The sequence below is a fragment of the Achroia grisella genome, unplaced genomic scaffold (assembly GCF_030625045.1).
Source record: "Achroia grisella isolate CSIRO2021 unplaced genomic scaffold, CSIRO_AGI_Agris_v1 utg782, whole genome shotgun sequence".
In the NCBI taxonomy this organism is placed as follows: domain Eukaryota; kingdom Metazoa; phylum Arthropoda; class Insecta; order Lepidoptera; family Pyralidae; genus Achroia; species Achroia grisella.
The window spans coordinates 3,317,574-3,336,260 of record NW_026713022.1 but is presented as its reverse complement, the minus strand read 5'-3'; the positions used below and the strand labels follow the sequence as shown (position 1 = coordinate 3,336,260).

The 18,687-nt window shown below is 36.1% G+C and overlaps 2 protein-coding genes across 2 annotated transcripts; both read left to right on the top strand.

Annotated features, from left to right (window-relative positions):
* Positions 1-7,780, top strand: LOC131851211 (fumarylacetoacetase). Its single transcript, XM_059201667.1, has 9 exons — positions 1-279; positions 623-730; positions 2,823-2,947; positions 3,458-3,598; positions 4,570-4,667; positions 5,331-5,486; positions 5,860-6,066; positions 6,840-6,988; positions 7,525-7,780. Exons 1-9 carry the CDS (start codon positions 196-198, stop codon positions 7,726-7,728), a joined length of 1,272 nt encoding a protein of 423 aa, XP_059057650.1. The 5' UTR covers positions 1-195; the 3' UTR covers positions 7,729-7,780.
* An 829-nt stretch (positions 7,781-8,609) lies between these two features.
* LOC131851327 (zinc finger protein 99-like) lies at positions 8,610-18,557 on the top strand. Its single transcript, XM_059201817.1, has 15 exons — positions 8,610-8,792; positions 9,250-9,424; positions 10,048-10,173; positions 10,767-10,910; positions 11,554-11,581; positions 12,016-12,134; positions 12,653-12,793; positions 13,199-13,329; positions 13,571-13,913; positions 13,964-14,491; positions 15,300-15,418; positions 15,836-16,007; positions 16,422-16,547; positions 17,603-17,797; positions 18,304-18,557. The coding sequence occupies exons 1-15, from the start codon at positions 8,707-8,709 to the stop codon at positions 18,472-18,474; spliced, it is 2,604 nt and encodes an 867-aa protein (XP_059057800.1). The 5' UTR covers positions 8,610-8,706; the 3' UTR covers positions 18,475-18,557.
* Positions 18,558-18,687: the final 130 nt, after the last annotated feature.

Here is an 18,687-nt window from a genome sequence, read left to right as displayed (position 1 = left end):
ACGAAGCTACTCACCCGTCAGCTCATTTCCATAACAAGAAAAATATAACCTATACGCATCCACTAAAAACAACTTTACTAGTCTATAAAGTTATTCCGAGCGGTATCACACTGTGAGTGCCAGTATTTAAGTGTTATTTACCAGTAAAGTAATCTTTGGATTCTTCCCTGCCAGTAAAATAAAGTTTTGGTGACTATGAAATCTTACATTGAATATGGACCTAATTCAGACTTTCCGATAGAAAATCTACCCTATGGTGTATTCACTTCGCCTAAAAATGTAAGTTTTATCTCATTTTACTAATAAAATAGTTCACAGTATATTAAAAGTCAATGAGTATTTATAATACGTTCAATTTAAAAAGTAGGTACTTTATTAGGCAGTTTATTAGCCGTTTTGAAAAAAGAGATACCTATTGAAATCTATTGTTATCATTGCTTCGCCCTTGCTTATTTTATTGTTACTACTGACATGTATGTATTTTTACCCATGAATACCTCTATATCAGCAGTAATATGACGATTTATGCATATCAACTATTATAAACTTCATAAATTGTATGTACGATTTTGATGATTCTTTTTATTTATTGTGAATGTAGGCAATATTAACATGTTTGTAGGATGTCAAACATATCGGAGTAGCTATTGGAGACTGGATATTAGATCTAAATGTGGTGTCACATCTGTTTAATGGACCTTTACTGAAAGACAAGCAACATGTATTCAAGGTAAGTAATCTATAAAGTATATAAACAAGGTAAGTAGTATACCTACTTACTATGTAAGATAATATGTATCTGTCTGATATTCCTAATAGCCATATGGGTGTAAACTCAATAACGGTCGGAATTTGATCACCATTAGAGAAGGTCGTAATGGTAGTCAAGTTTCCGCACTGAATATTTGCGGTCTCACATATGCTAATTGTCGCCGAGTTAAACAAAATAATATAAATCCATTAGGTAATTAGCAGCAGCAGCAGCACCTAGCAGTGTTACAAAGTATTAAAAAAAATTGTAAAAGTATATACTTATAACTTCCAAAGAATATAGTTATTAAAGAGGAGAAGTACTTATAAAGGAGTTTCTCTCTTTGCAATAATTTAAAGTGCATCTCTAATATCTTACATCGAGATTCATACGTATCACACGTATGAATCTATACTTCATAATTTAATAGTGCTTCCCGTCCCCCAATTTTAGACACTTTAAAATTAGTTAAGTATCTATACTAGTTTGCTGGTACTTTGCCACTTCCGATCTACCCCCCGTCCAATTCAAATGATCGAAATTACGACCGCCTGACCCGAGGTTCGAACCCACAGCGGTGCCCTCAGAATCAAGTCGTATCCGTCAGGCAGATGACCTTCAGTCCTTCCGCAGGTTTGAAGTGCCATCTGCACTCACCCCGGTCGTTCGGTTAAAGGACAACGCGGCCAACAAATACTGTTTTTGAAAAAATGAATACTTACTTTGTACTTATTGTAAATAACGACGATTCATAATTAAATAGGCAACAGAGTTAATAAACAACATATTGACCGAGTATGCAAATCAGTTGTTTACGAATAAAATCTGAATTAAATAACAGAATATTCCACTAGATTCAATAATATGTGTTTCACTGTTGTCGCCTAGTGGTATACAATCAATATTTAATTATTATTTTTAATAGACGTACATGATAATAGTATGGTATTGGTACCTGCCTACTAACGGTTTATGCTGGCGTAATGGTACCCACCATTGAAAGATAATGGGATAAGAACACAGTTAGCCCATCGTGGTGGATTCCCCAGGAATGAAACATGATAGTTTCCATGGCAAACCGCGTTTAGGTGAATCTGACATGGTACATTGTTAGCGACAAGTTCACTAAATTAATGTACCCACATTATTATTGGGTTGTTTGGGCTATTGTCATATATTTGTAGCACCTGTAGCACTGCGACCTACATAGATCTATTGTGCTCGCCCTTTTTCAAAGTTCGCTACCTAGACCCGTCAGGGACAAGAATTGAAGGATATTCTTAGGAGCGATGGTTTTTATCTCCTCGGGAAAGAGTGTAAACTTTCCAAAGGAGATATTTCGTTTATGCATGAGTGGGCTACAACCACATAGGATGTGTAGCGGCGTTCGTGCACGGCGCCGCGCGCGGCGGCGGCGGATGTGTAGCTCTTCAGTTTGGCAGAATCTGCAGATTCATGTCGTGCATAGGCCTAGTTTAGCCATTGCTTGTTTAATTTGCAGTGTCCTGTTAGGACCCTAGTCGTCATGCATATGTTGTTTTTGCTCAATAGCAATAGTCTATTGGAGTATTTGTTCGAGTACCCACATAGTTAGCAGTAAAGTTTTATAGATACTATTCTACATTACCGATAGTCCCCTTTTCCAGTTATTGTTACACATCCACATTACAGTCGAGTAATTATCCATAAGTAAACAATTACAAGTCGGCCATGTCATCTTGGTCCAATCTGGACTATTTAATGTATGTTGGACTCCAGTCTCCGCAATTAGCCTCTCATTCGGGCCGTTGTGCGTGCAGCCAATCTGGACTATTTGAATTTAAATATATTAGGCAAAAATTTAACAATAATTATTTAAATACAATGACATGAAAGAGGCGTTTCTTACACACACATAGACTCTGCCTGTGGTCAACGTCGTTCTGATGGAATGTGAGAAGTAGAGTAGAAAATAAAAAGAGCATATTGGTGTAATGCAAATAGAGGACATGACTCCAAGAGCACGCAACTGTCTCTGTATACTGCATAAGTAATCAGGCGTGAAGAAAGATGTAATTATTATTATTTTTAGGAGGAGAAACTTAATGGATTTATGGGTTTGACGAAATTACACTGGATTGAAGCTAGAGGCACACTTCAAAATCTCTTAGATGTTTCCAATACAACATTGCAGAACGATAATGAACTCAGATCAAGGTAATCATCTCACTATGCGGTCACTGCTGACATGAGCAGCACAACATTGATTGTAGCTCTTGTATCACATGTACCAATTCCTGTAATTTCACTACCATATCTCATGGTCATCAAACGGAAACATAGTTTGAAAGCAAAAAAGTTGCTAGTTGCTGTAGAAATAGTTAAGTCAGACTGGTATTCAAAATACGAAAGGAACATTTTCTATAACGTCTGTACGTTATACAAAATTTTCCTTTCGTATTTTACTGTTAGAAAAAAACGCACAAACAAAAAATTGCAATTAATATATATCCGAAATGTATTTGGAAAAAGAAATGATAGCTACTTATGTTAAAACTCTTATTTATATTAATTACGACGAATAATAATATCTCTACTTGGTTTATTAGATTTACTAGATGTCCCAATGCAAGTTCAGAAATATTTATTTCATTAAAAAAATACAGTACAATTACATTTTCAGTACAAAGTAGTATTACCTATTTATTGAATTAATTTGTGTTTCAGAGCATTCATTAAACAGAGTGAAGCGAAAATGCACGTTCCAGCTGAAATCGGGGACTATACAGATTTTTATTCGTCTATACATCACGCCACTAACGTTGGCATCATGTTCAGAAGTAAGGAGAACGCTCTCATGCCGAACTGGTAAGACATTATTATATTGAGGTAGAATATAAATATGAAGGTTGTCGCGATAGAATTTAAATATAGTTCCTGTGGCATGCTGCGGCGTACCGAGTACAACGGCGGATCCAGGAGGGGGGTCATAGGAGCCATTATGGGAGTTAGGGAGACCTAAGCCTACGACCTAAGGATTTAGGTGACCACTAATTGAACATAATGATTTTATTTATACATTTTGTCACCATACAGATTTTATTAATATCTTTAAGTACAGTATTTACATAATAAAATACCTACTTATTACTTGTATCTATTGTTATCAAAATTAAATTATAAGTTCTTGACTTGACCACGACTATGTGACTCCCTCCTGGCGCCAAAGCTGGATCCGCCCTTGACCGTGTACGCGCTTTTGGCTTTCGGCGTACACCGTGGAGTTGTTAGTGAGTACAAATCTTACATGTCCCACCCCTTCCCCCGGACGAATTTGACCTATTCGAACGTTTTCTCCGCGTTAAAAATAAGGTTACCAAGGTAGACTTTCTAGTCTAAAGTTTACAAAGACGTGCAGAATTTTTCTACAAAAATAACCTTCTAACCTATGGAGGGCCATCAGATAGCTTGATTTCCATCATAGCATCGCAATCGCAATTATTTTAAAGTTTTAATTTCTGCAGCCGTTTTAACGTGAAAGCTAACACAAACAGATGGTTTTTGTATCGTCATGATATTAAGATTTTATTATATATAGAGACTAGCTGACGCGCACAACTTCGTCTGCATCCCCCAAATTACATAATATCTCTTTAAATTAAAGCCCATGTGTTAAATTTTACAGTAATTTATATTACTGTAAAATTTCATCAAAATTCGTTCTGTAGTTTTTGCGTGAAAGGGAAAAACATCCATACTCACAAACTTTCGTGTTTATAATATTAGTAAGATTAATAAGGTAACAAGTTAGATATTACAATTTTTTGTTTTCACTTTAGGAAGCATCTGCCGGTTGGTTACCACGGCCGATCTAGTTCTATAGTAATATCTGGCACACCCATACGTAGACCGTACGGACAAACGCAGCCAGTTGAAGGTACATATAATAACAGGATCTGTGCAGACGAGGTACTATTGAGATAATTTTGTTTCATCTAATGTAAACGAAATTTAGCTTAAATGTCTCTCCTCTGCGCAGGCTTTATCAGTTAAGTCATTATTCAATTTTAATGCTCATATGGACATATAGTTTTAAGCTTTGGGGATTCACAAATCATTATAATATTGAATTCTAATAATCAAGAGCGCTACCAAAATTAAGTCCTAAAAACTATAAACAATGCATCTTGGTACATAAAACACATGATTATATAGAAATCCTAAATGTATGCGAGGAAATAAAACGCAGATGCAGCAGTCGAAAAGAAATAAATGCAGAAATAAATACCATCAGCTGACATGTATTACACCACATTACAACCTGTTGACTATTATCTATCTAGGTATCTAATATATTGATTTAACTTGATTTGATAGAAAAAAAATCAGTAATTAGTAATTTTTCCCGGTTCAAAACCGGGTGGGTATTACTAATTAATTTTTGTGAGCGTTCTACTCCTTAACCTACCCTCGGGACCGCAGCTGACTTTTAGTTAGCTTCATAACACAACTTTCATAAGCTACAGTTACCACTTACCATCCGGTGAGCTCTGAGTTCGTTTGCCATTTTAGTTGCGTTTAATAAACCAACTAAATTAAGGTGCTGATCCCCACTTCGGCCCGTGTCGCCTGATGGACTTCGAGTTAGAAGTGGCGTGCTTCGTGGGAGGCCCGCCTACTGCACTTGGTCAAAGGGTCACTGCCAAGGAAGCTGAGGAACATATCTTTGGATTTGTACTCATGAATGATTGGAGTGGTAATTTAATATTTGTAAAACTTATGTCAAGTGACAAGTTTTGTTTTTCTCAATTAAAATTAAATTCCTATATCCATACGTCGATTGTATCAGCAGGAGACTAAAGCTTGCTGAAGCATAAGTAGCCACACGAACTATAAAAATTGCAAATAATAATTATATATAATAATAATTCTATTTATTCCTTCTCACAAATATTGTCCAACAACACATTGGGAACGAATACATACATGTAGTATTTTAGATAATATGCAAATTGACTTTCATTTTGTCAAAGTTTAGAATACAGTTTACAATGTGAACTGTATTCAAAAGTTAATATTCAATGTTATATATAATTGCTACGACTAACATATTTTGTTATATTTTATAGCCAGAGACATCCAGAAATGGGAATATATACCGCTGGGACCTTTCACAGCCAAAAACCTTGGGACCTCCGTGTCCCCGTGGATTCTAACCGTGGAAGCACTAAAACCATACGCCGTGGATAACTTCCCACAGAATCCCATACCCTTCGACTATTTAAAACATGATGATAAATTCAATTTCGATATCAGATTGGAGGTAGATATACAATGTGAGTGAAATATATATATTCCATCTTATCACTAGGTCTCCTGAAGAACCAGGTTTATTCAAAAGACCATATAGGGTTGCCTAACAAGATTTATAGGGCGGCCTAGCTCCTGGAGTAATGGCTAGGCTGCCCTTTGAATTGTTAGGCAGAAATTAAATCCGTCTTTATACATATTCTTTGCTTGCTTTACGATTTGTGTCAAAATTTGTATTTAGATGAAGTTTTGCTTTTTTATTTTTCTTATATATAAAATTCTCATGTCACAAGTTAGTTATTAGTTAGTTGTTAGTACCATACTTCTTGGCCGTTAATTCCGAAACGACTTGGCGGATTTTTATCCAATTTTATATGCATATTCAGTAGGTCTGAAAATCGGCTACAAACTACCCCTAAGTGATAAGGGCTGTCCCTAACTATAACATTTCTTTTTATTCTTAGGAAACATTTTTTTAATTGTGGTAATAAAAAATACACACAAGCCTGAAAATCTGGGGTTCCCTTCTACCATCAACCCCTATTTTTGAATAGCGATTTTATATTATATGACATATGTATTATATATATTTATATGGTAGAACAGCGAGGTCTGCTAGTATGTACATAAATATACATGGGTGTACTTCCTAAAAAATATATACATAAACACCATTAAAATATATTTAACAAAATAAAACACCGTGTTAAACTCGATCGCCCTGGTAGGTACAAGTAATTAATGTACATACCTACTTTGTTATGTATAATTTTAACGTACTTTTATTTTTCATATACAGCTGAAAAATCACCAGTTGTAACGACTATAAGTCGCTCGAATTATAAATATTTGTACTGGACTGCGAAACAACAACTCGCTCAGCAGACCGTCACTGGCTGCAACTTAAGACCCGGAGATTTGCTGGGTTCCGGCACCATTAGTGGAGATGTGAGTAATGAATTATTAAAGGATAGAAATAATCTTTAATGAAATAAACTTAATATAAACGCTTTTGAATAGTCCTATTTTAGATTGTACCTACCACTCAATCGAGCAGCAGAAGAAGAATTAGCAGAAAACTTGACTTATAATTATTACTTATTGTTCTCTGTTTACCTTTGATGTTTTTTTTAAGAAATAAAACTACCAAATAGCACTAATGCATAAGAGTAAAGACAATAGATAATAGTAAGTATTTCTATAGGATGTAATAAGGCAAACGACTGAACATTTAGGATGTGTCTCTGGATTTAATACTGCCTCTGAGGTATATAAGCCCACCAAATGTCATATGTAGTAACTGTAATGAAATGTAAAGTATCAAATATTTGATACATATACAAGAAAGTTCATCATTATGTCCCAACTTCAAATATATATAAATGTAATTACAATACAGTAATTACAATATATTACTTCTAAGGAAAATATTCGTATATGAAATTATTTTTTAATTTTTACTACCTAATATTTTTTGTGTTTAGACTCCGGACTCCTACGGAAGTATGCTCGAAATTTCGTGGAAAGGTACGAAGCCCATCCGTCTTCTCAATGGAGAAGAACGAAAGTTTCTTCAAGATGGCGACACTGTCATACTCCGTGGTTACTGCATAAACGAAGATGGCGTCAGAATCGGATTTGGAAATTGCAATGGAAAATTACTACCAGTTTTATCGTATAGTGAATAAATAATATAAATATTATCAAACATATGTATAACTAAATGTACTATTATATCATGTAATATATTTAGTAGAAATTGATTATATATTTGTTTCATTTAATTCCAAATTATATCGAGGTAATATAAATTTTACCTAGAGTAAATAAAAACATATTTTTACTATAAGAAAAATTCAGTGTAAAAAAATCATCAGTATCTATAATATCTAAAAATATTCGGTTCTGTTTATGTATTTTCGTTTGCATAGTATAGTAAGTATAGTTTTTTTTAATCATGTGGAAAAAACTAAAAATGCTATACCCTACTGGAGAGGGTGTGTTTCTTACCATTTTTATACCCTCATGATGGCAAACAGGCATACGGCCCGTCTGTTGGTAAGCGATTACCGTACCTATGGTTACCTACAACACTACAGGTGTCACGTCCGCGTTGCCGACCCTTAAGAAAGCATAATATAGGGTATATTATTCTTTAAAAATGTGTCTCGCATGCTGTAGTCTCGAGAAAAACCCTACTAAGAAACAATACTTACATACGAACGCCATAGCCGGAGTCACGTTGTCGCGTTAGTGATGACTAGGATAGGCTTGTATTATTTTAATTTGTTAGCAACCTTTTGTGTATTAAAATTAGTGGTATGATGCTGAAGATAACTAAATTCAAAATTTCGCCAGACGATGTATCAAAGTGCGATGTATGATTATTAATAATTATTATGCAAAAAATTTTAATATTGGGTATGTACCCATTCTACGGCATTTTATAATACTTGGTATTCTGTATCTACGATTTTTAATGTCAATTTAAACTGACAGATACCGTCCGTCACCTCCACACTGTTACACGAGACGTCAAAATTCGGTTTTGGATTTGTATTTGAAAATAATACGCAAGTTAATATGATTATTTAAGAAATATCCAAATAATCCAATACAATTTGTCGTATTTAGATTTTGTGAACTACCTATGATTGTGTTTTATAATGGTTTGTTATTGTTGTGTAAAGGGTTGTAGTAACAACAGTAATGATAAAAAGAAAAATCCAAGTAATAACACTTCGTTTCATGCGTTAGTATTACTTTCTACAAATTACATTTTAAAAGAATTTAAGTCTTTAAAACAAATGATAAAAACCGGTCTATATCTTGTATTCGTCGGTATAGAATTTTCAAATTTTAAAACCGAATATTAATACCATTTAAAAATAATTATATTGCTTGTTTAAGTAAATCTTATAAGTAATGAGTTATATGACGGACTTGATCTATTTCTATGAGTGCTATTTTGTCCCCGGGTTTATATGGTCTATGGGTGCCACACAGTGGAGTAATAATACAATATGAGGTTCCCAGAAAATTAAAATCACACCAACATTCAAAGGACATACTAGAAAATAAAAAGATTAAAAATAAAAGCGAGAACATAAGCTGGTCTTACTGCTAATGCAATCTCTTTCAGACAAACTTTGAAAAGAAAGTATGAGTGGAGTAAGTCACTAAAAAATTCATTTACATCCTTTTTACAGTTTCCCAACAAATCAGGAGCAAAGGATTAAATGGTTGAGGGCGATTGGTCGTCCAAACTGGGAGCCTCCCAGTCACGCGCGTATATGTAGCGCACATTTCGACTATGACCAGATCAACCACGACAGTTGCCGCACCAGAATCAAAGATGATGCATGTCCTGTTAATGCCTTACCTGTAAGACCACTAAATGTTGGGTTACCACCTAGACAGACACTGATACCTAGAATCCATATTTACATCTTACATAATTTCCTTTTGAAAAAATATTTCATTTTTATCAATGTATAATACAGCATAGTATGTATAATAGTATATACCAGTGGTCACTACATTCTCACTAATTTTATTTAAAAATTAATCTGTATTTTTCAAATCCTTTACAAGATCTTTACTTTTAAAGAATAAAAGCTGAATTTCTTGTCATTTCTTTTTAGCTTGATATCACTTGGAACTGACAGTAGATTCGACCTGTCATAAGAGTCTGTAATAGACCTACATGAATAAAATTATTTGATTTCATTTTATTTCAACTGTCTAGTTTAGTCAAATGTAATTTTGTTTCAAATAGCAAGCTACTAAACATTGATGTTTAGACCTCAAGATCTTATGTGGGGTCTCTCCCATTACACAAGGACACTGCACAAGACACACGAGACACAAAAAACTGTGCAGTGTTGATTTTTCAAGCTTTCCAGTCACTTTCAGTTTCTCCTTATTTATACTTCACTTTTGTTTCTCTATGAAGAAAAGAAATTGTTATTTTCTAATATTGATTGCTATTATAAATATTTGTATAGCCTAACTCAAACTTTGAAGCAACATTTGTGGAGGTATGCAGAATCTGTTTGGCAACTGACCTCAAAATGTACAGTTTGGAGAACAGTCCACTTAAGGACTACCTACAATCTATTGCTGGATTTAATGTAAGCCCTATTGCAATCTTTTATATTAAATCTATTATTTATTAGACACCACACAATTATACATTGCACAGAGAAAAAAAGATTATAGAAATAGAAAAAACTGTATACACTATGTTGGAAATTTGATATAAGATTATGATTCCTCTTTTGAATTGAGTTAATTTAACCCAATTCAATATTCTATTCAATTAAATTTGACAATTTAAAAAATTCTTTTCAATTTTCAACTAATATATCCATCTTAGAAAGTTGTTTCATATTAATGCTACAATTTGTGATAATCACGTCTTGCATATAAACCCAAACTACTTATTTATAGTAATTTTAGAAAGAACTAAGATATGATACTTTATTTGTAATTAAAACAATTCCTAAAAAATCCTTAAATCTAAAACTACTTGACAGATACTAAAGTCTTTTGACAGACCTAACATGGTACTTTATCAAATAGTAATCACCCGGACTAGCTCCAACTTCAAATGGGTATTTCAATTCATTTACATTTACCTTAACAAATTACACATTAACCAGAAATCAATGTTGATGTAGGAATACTGCATGAAAATCTGTTCAGTTTCTGTTAAATATTACAGGCAAACAGTAACTATAATATAGAAGGCCTACCACAATTTGTGTGCTACGAGTGTGCTGCTCACCTCACAAGGTGCTATAATCTTATTGAGAGAAGTATGACTGCTCAAGCAACTTTGTTGGACATTTTTGCCCAAAATGGTCAAGTAAGTGTTATGTATAATACACAATTTTTCTATTAATATTGCATAAATAGCAGTGCATATATGTAATTTATATGTTATTAACTGTTAACTTCGAGTGCTTTTATTGAGTTAAAAATACTATATGAATATCCCAGAACAGTAGACAAACATTCTATTTATAAAATAGTAAGGATTGAGAAATCTTAGTAATGTATAATTTTTTATTAAAGGTACCTAATTTATTTATTTGTGATGATAGATCAAAAATATATATTTCACAATACCATTAGCTTAAGACATCATCGGCTGACTCACTAATTAAAATAAACTTTTATTTCAGATAACGAAATCTCTCATCAGAGCTAGAAATAGGGAAAAATTAAATCTTAATACAAAATTAAAATATAATAGTGTAATACCTACTTATATATTAGAGTATAAGTATGATGATATAAATAAAACCTCTTACCTCACTCACAGTGAATTTGTAATTGATGATCATAAAATTAATGAATATTCCTTTGAATTTAAAGATCAAACAAAAAATCATACAGAAATAAATGTTACAATTGATGTAGAAACTAAAATAAACAAATCAAATTATGAATATTCCGATGATGATGAATTTGCAAATGAAATGATGAATTACCCAAATGACACTAAGAGTGATAGTGATAATGAAAAAAATGCAAGTATAAATATGCCTACTACAAACATAGAATCAAGCCTTAATATAACATCAGCTGAAAGTGTCATCATGAATGAGTGTATTAATAAGAAAGTAAGTTAACCATTTAGCTATATAAGCATGATTGAATCATAATTAATAATAATTATACTAATGCAGCTAATTGATTACTGTGGCAATTTAATGGTAATTTGTAATTTAATTTGTGTAATATTTTATGTGAAAAATGTTTAAGATTAGGTAATAATAAGATGTTAAGACAACAAGCGCCATCTAGTCCTAAGTTAAGCGAGCTAAAGCTTCTGTAATGGGTACTAGCAGGGAGCAGGAAATAATTGGCACATCTAAAATTTATTATTATATGTTTTTAATATTACTATTTTACTAGTAAAATATCCTGAATGTCTAATATTATTTTATTTTATATAAACCAGGAAGAATATTTTAAACAATATCAAAATGAAACAGGGAAGAAGAAATCAAGAAGAATGTTGTCTGATGGTTTGACACCTAATGAAATAGAGATGCAGAAATATTTTAATATTATCAAACTAACGGTAAGTTATGTTTGTTGTTTGTGTTTTTTTAGGGCAGAACATGGGATGTTATTATTGTCGGCCAACATAGTGGGTTTCGTATATGTATATCAAGAAAAATAGTATATACTGCTAGTAATAATCTGGCCACCACGTCTAGTCGCGTGTACAAGCAATGGTAGTTCACCCTATTTATTGTTTATTTAATGAATTAATTAATAAAATTGAATGAATTGAGTTGAATCTTACTTAACTTAAAAGTATGAATAATAATAGTAATAAGTTAAGGACAATTTACACAGCGCCATCTAGACCCAAGTTAAGCTAGCTAAAGCTTGCTAGTGTGCTAGATTACCGATAAAAAAACATAGATATATATATTTTTATTTATACATAGAAAAAACCCAGACCGGTACAAACACTCATACTCATGAATACAAATGTTTTTGCCGTGGGAGGAATCGAACCCGCGACCGCTAGACCACCGAGGCCGTCAATGAATGATGAACAATTGTTAATATATCGATTTACACCTATAGTCACAAGAGCAAATTGAAGAATGGACAAAGTCAATGGAGAATACGCCGTGGAAAAGCGACACAGTGTATAAATGTGAAGTGTGCTCAAAAATATTTGCCCATATCTCCACTTACCGCTCTCATATAATACGCCATGATCCAGTAGGTATATACATTTGTTTATATTACTGTATATATATTGTTATTTCTGTCATTGTTTTGGAGCTGAAAATTGAATACTAAACTGATACTATATCAACCTTTTTTATTCCTCTGAAGGTTTACACTTACTGTTTGTCAAGTATCAACTAACTAGTATTGTACCAAGGTTTTGTTAGTTTTGGTTATTATGAATAAAGTTTTCATCATTCATAATCTATATCAATATTTCTAGTAACCCTAAAACCCTTCTAATATTATACATTTAAAAGAAGATGGTTGTGTGTTAGTACTTGTATATTGTTATATTCTGAAACTTCTTTCGTCCTATGCCTAGGTGAACGTCTCTATAATATAAATTTGATTAAAAAAATATATGAATTTTCGAATAATAGATACTTTTTTCAGAGTCGTGGAAAAGCCGAATGTCCAATTTGTAAACTGCGTTTCAAGAACATAGTAGTCGTTAGGTCCCATACAAATCGCGCCCACGGCAAGAAGTTCCATTGCAAGTCCTGTCCTAAAGTTTTCAGTAACGTGTAAGTATTTTGTATTAAGGAAATTGATTTAATCTGAATCATTTTATATCCTTAATGGATAAACTGAATATAACAATACTGAAAATAACAGTCATATATCCGGCATGCGAAGCAATATAACTGGTTTATCATATACGGAGTGTTCATATATCTATATTATACAAAAGGGTCAAATGTATAGGTATAAAATTTTCTTTATAGGTAATATATAATAATAAACAATTCTCTTAAAATATGACAGCGCAGTAGCGAAAAAGCACCAGAAGTGGCACTCCGGATACCAGTACTCTTGCGGGTATTGTAGCTTCCGTAGCGTGCACGAGTCCGCGCTCGGCAGCCACGTGCGCGTCCAGCACCGACACCAGCTGGCCTGCACACGCTGCGGCCGCCCCGCCGCCACCAGCCGCGGCCTGCGCCTGCACCGCGCCGCCGCGCACCACGCGCTGCAGGTCAGTACTCCCGCACCGCGACCAGCAGGCGGCCACGTGCGCGTCCAGCACCGACACCAGCTGGCCTGCACGCGCTGCGGCGACACCAGCCGCGGCCTGCGCCTGCACCGCGCCGCCGCGCACCACGCGCTGCAGGTCAGTACTCCCGCACCGCGACCAGCAGGCGGCCACACGTGCGCGTCCAGCACCGACACCAGCTGGCCTGCACGCGCTGCGGCCGCCCCGCCGCCACCAGCCGCGGCCTGCGCCTGCACCGCGCCGCCGCGCACCACGCGCTGCAGGTCAGTACTCCCGCACCGCGACCAGCAGGCGGCCACGTGCGCGTCCAGCACCGACACCAGCTGGCCTGCACGCGCTGCGGCCGCCCCGCCGCCACCAGCCGCGGCCTGCGCCTGCACCGCGCCGCCGCGCACCACGCGCTGCAGGTCAGTACTCCCGCACCGCGACCAGCAGGCGGCCACGTGCGCGTCCAGCACCGACACCAGCTGGCCTGCACGCGCTGCGGCCGCCCCGCCGCCACCAGCCGCGGCCTGCGCCTGCACCGCGCCGCCGCGCACCACGCGCTGCAGGTCAGTACTCCCGCACCGCGACCAGCAGGCGGCCACGTGCGCGTCCAGCACCGACACCAGCTGGCCTGCACGCGCTGCGGCCGCCCCGCCGCCACCAGCCGCGGCCTGCGCCTGCACCGCGCCGCCGCGCACCACGCGCTGCAGGTCAGTACTCCCGCACCGCGTAAAACATTTCATAATAATTAATGATAAAAAATCCTTTACTTTAAATTTAATGTCAAAAATATGACCTAAAATTACCTCAGATATCACCTCCTGCTCCTGTTGTCCTCTCACATGTTTGAGGGATATTTTGCGAGCGGTTCCATGCACGTGTAATAGTACAGACACGATATTTATACCGGTATCTGGAAACAGCTGAAAAGAAAAACATATATATATTAATATAAAATTAAATTTTGCTTTAAATCCAATCAACTTATAACAGCACATCGTGCAAAACAAGTAATTCCATTTTTGTACACCTATTCAATTCCAACAAAGGTTTACTGCGGTAATACAACAAATACAAATTTTTGTTTATTTGAAATTATTCGAAATATCTACTTATTAATTTTCTTTTGTCAGATTAATTTGAATGAAATTATTGTACGTTACAAATAATTTACCCATGTTGCAAATAATTTAATATTAAATTTTTTTATACTACGATGGTGGCAAACATGTATATAATGGTAAACGGTTACCGTAGCCTATGGACGCCTGAAACACTGGAAGTGTCACGTGCGCGTTGCCGACCTTTAAAACCTTAAAGGTATACAACGCGCACGCCTTAAGAATCTTTTAAGATTAATTTTAGTGTACCCTCAGCCATTTACTAAACTGTGTGCGAGTATATTTCAAGACTAAGGTGACGAATCATCAGATGGTATTTCAATGAAATCGTAATACACGCAATAATTTCACTTCTACAGAGTATACGATAAAATCAGATAACTTATATGTTCCACAGGAGTGTGAAGACAGTGAAGCATTCCCGTGTGAGCAGTGCCACCTGAACTTCAGTTCTGAAGGCGCGCGTCGTGTGCATATACTAACTTCAAAACAACACAGGCAGAAAACTAGTTACCAGTGAGTGTCTAATTCATCCTTTTGGATAAATTGTATTAACAATATATTATTATGTCCCTCGTTATATTTATATCTGTACTTACTAGTAGACTTGGCAAACGTTGTCTTGCCATATAAATTAATGTCGCTATTAGAAAATACGGCTTGGCGGAAAAATGATGAAAATTTAGGGTTGTATGTATTTTGTAATGCAAAATCATAAATATTATAAAGTAAAAAAATATTACTTGAAGTGGGCCATCTATGAGACGAGAATCACTCTCCATCACGCGAACCGCCATCTTGTTTGGTATACATACATATACTCGTATATTGTGTTAACTAGAATTCCTGTTCAGAAAATAAAATAAAATAGGTATAAAAAAATTTCGTATTAAAATATCGTATTCTGAATATATTTTTTTTGTGATTTGGTAGTAACCCAAACCCTCATGAAGACGTACCTAGGAATACGTGCAAGTTTTGCGGACTCGACTTTCCTACTGCGACCGAGGTTCTTAAACATACGCGCGCCGAGCATCGGAAACTTCGTAAGAAAAAAACGAGCTGGCGACTCCCTGATGACTTGTACCCAACTCAATGTGAACATGTGAGTTTAAAACTAATGTTTTTATATATATTAATGGGAATGGCAAACAAGGTGATTGCCGAATGGTATGCGACAATCGGTTATACAGGTTGTAAAACAAAAAAAAACAGTACAATCGAAAGGGAACTGTAGGTATACCAATGACAGTAAGTAATATTATTCATATATTGTTACAATTTAAAATGATTTTAATGTAATTTTGCATGACGATATATTGTAAGAAGATGGACATAGGCTACCTTTTATTTCGGAAACAGCTGACGAAGTTACTTTCAAAATAAGCAGTGCACAGAAGACATGTGATCATTATTTGAATTTTCAATTCAGTTTCATTTCATTTAGATAGATTACATCATAAAAGAGAGTTCAAAAAACTATTTGAGTGATATAGTAATGTAGAGTTGATGATGTCAGTGCGATATTCGATTGGAGAGCCGTGGGGAGCACTGGCAGCACGTGCGGCGGCAACACCCGCGGATGACGGCTGGATACCGACGCGTCATAACTGCCGTCTGCCATGTTTGTGGCAAAGGATTCCAGGTATATACCACACCCTGCACCAGTATGTTACGCCTGTGTTTCGCAGTTTTTATACATAGTCTGGCCATAAATACTTTTACAATTAAAAATAAACAAAATCTTACATTTGAATTTGGAATCTGACATTCTGACAACCGATAGGCGCGAAAATAAGGCAACACATTTTATTTTCGCTCCAATCAGTTGTCAAATATTTTTGTGATATTAAAATGGAGTGGGGTGTTAAATGAGAACCGAATAGCTGTGATTGAATTACACAAAGTAGGTATGAAGCCTAATGCTATATTTGGCACTCCCCATCTGCTTGAATGAATGAATTTATTTATTTATTAACATACAAAACAGATTACAATAATATAATTAGGAGCGTGTAGCACGGTACTGGATTGTATTTCAGCACTATGTATGCCTACAACCTAAATTATATAGACGCATTTAATATACGCTGGATAAGGTTATATAATAAAAAGTAAACTAAATAGAAAATAATACATAATACTACGTATAACTATGGAATTAGTCGAATGTTTATGTACCGCGCTATTGATAAGTAACAATGAAACCCACTTCTGTTTGTGACAGGCAAAGATTTAGGCGTCCAAAGCAGTAAGAGAATGAGATCGAAGAAATCCTGTCTAAAAGCAATAGAGAATCTATTGATTTTATCTCACAAGACAGATAGCTCCAAGGAACCATGTCGCATATTTTAAAAGATGACTTAGGATTTGGAACCTTAGAGATGTACCTTTAATTACTTAACCCTATTCTTTTTTAAATTATTAAAAAAGAATAGGGTGGTAAAATCAAAACGACTACTTCAGGAGGTCACAGAAATGTTTTTACGGACAAGTAAATTATTAAAATTTAGCAATATTTTAGTAAACAGAATGTTCGTGTTAATGCTGAAAGCGCTGAAAAATCTTTCCAATTAATCAACAGAGTACAATGTCGATGTTATTCGCCCTTTCCGCGACGTACCATCTACACCCTCCTTAAGTTAGAAGACTAACGGACTGAGGAATAATTTTTCAACAATATTTATTCGTTGCGAGCAGAACAAAACGAAGCTGGAGCTGCACGCGCTGCGGCACGGTCGTCCGACGGTGCGGTGTAGGGAGTGCGGCCGCGCCTGCTACGACAAGCACGCGCTGGCGCGGCACGCCGCCACGCACGCCCCGCACCGACCACACGCCTGCGCACGCTGCGGACGAGCCTTCAAACTACGCTCCAACCTCCTCCGACACGCCAGGGTCTGCCGCCTCGTACTACACCGCTTTAGACTCCCGTTCTTCCCCTCCGATCGATCCCCCGTCCGATTCAAACGGGGATCGAAGACGGCCCGAGCCGAGGGTCGCAAGCCTAGCGGTGCCCTCAGACTAAAGTCGTATCCGTCAGGCGGGAGTTGGCCTACAGCCACTCCATAAGTTCTTCCGCGGGTTTGGAGTGCCATCACAAGCTGCGGCCAACACCATTAAAGTAGTCCAAAAAAACTCCCATTCCTTTTGAAGTGTAAAGAAACCCCCCCTCCTCGGCTGAGGGTCATATTACGCAAGCATTATGGAGGGGGTGGGGGGTGGTGGGGGGGAGTTTATTTTCTTGAACTCCTGCACGCCAGGGCAGACCTTCCTTCAAACTACATACATTATTTACAAGATGCAGTCAAAAAAAGACACAAATAAATATATAAAGTTACACATGTATAATTACAACAAGGGTACATATCTTGTGTATTGAATTATATGTTTTATATTCTAAGGTACATACAACTGCGACTCCATACGAGTGTACAATGTGCGGCAAGAAATTTAAGTACTCAACAAGTGTTAATCTCCACGTGCGTACCGTGCACTACAAGTTGCCGCATCCGCCCAGAAAGAAGAGAACCAACAAATCTACCACTCAAACAGAGGATAACATTGATATATGATATTAATTTATCGCTCATATAAAGGAATAAAAAACTTCAACGCATATTTGGTTTTTTACTGTACGATATTGAATAAAAATAAATGGTGGATTTTTAATTTAACTGCATTGTTATTTATTAAACCAAAGAACTGTTTGTGAGTCAAAGTCTGACGAAGGTTAAAAATAGAAATATTTAATACGGAACATCGATAATATGTCATAGAACTATTAT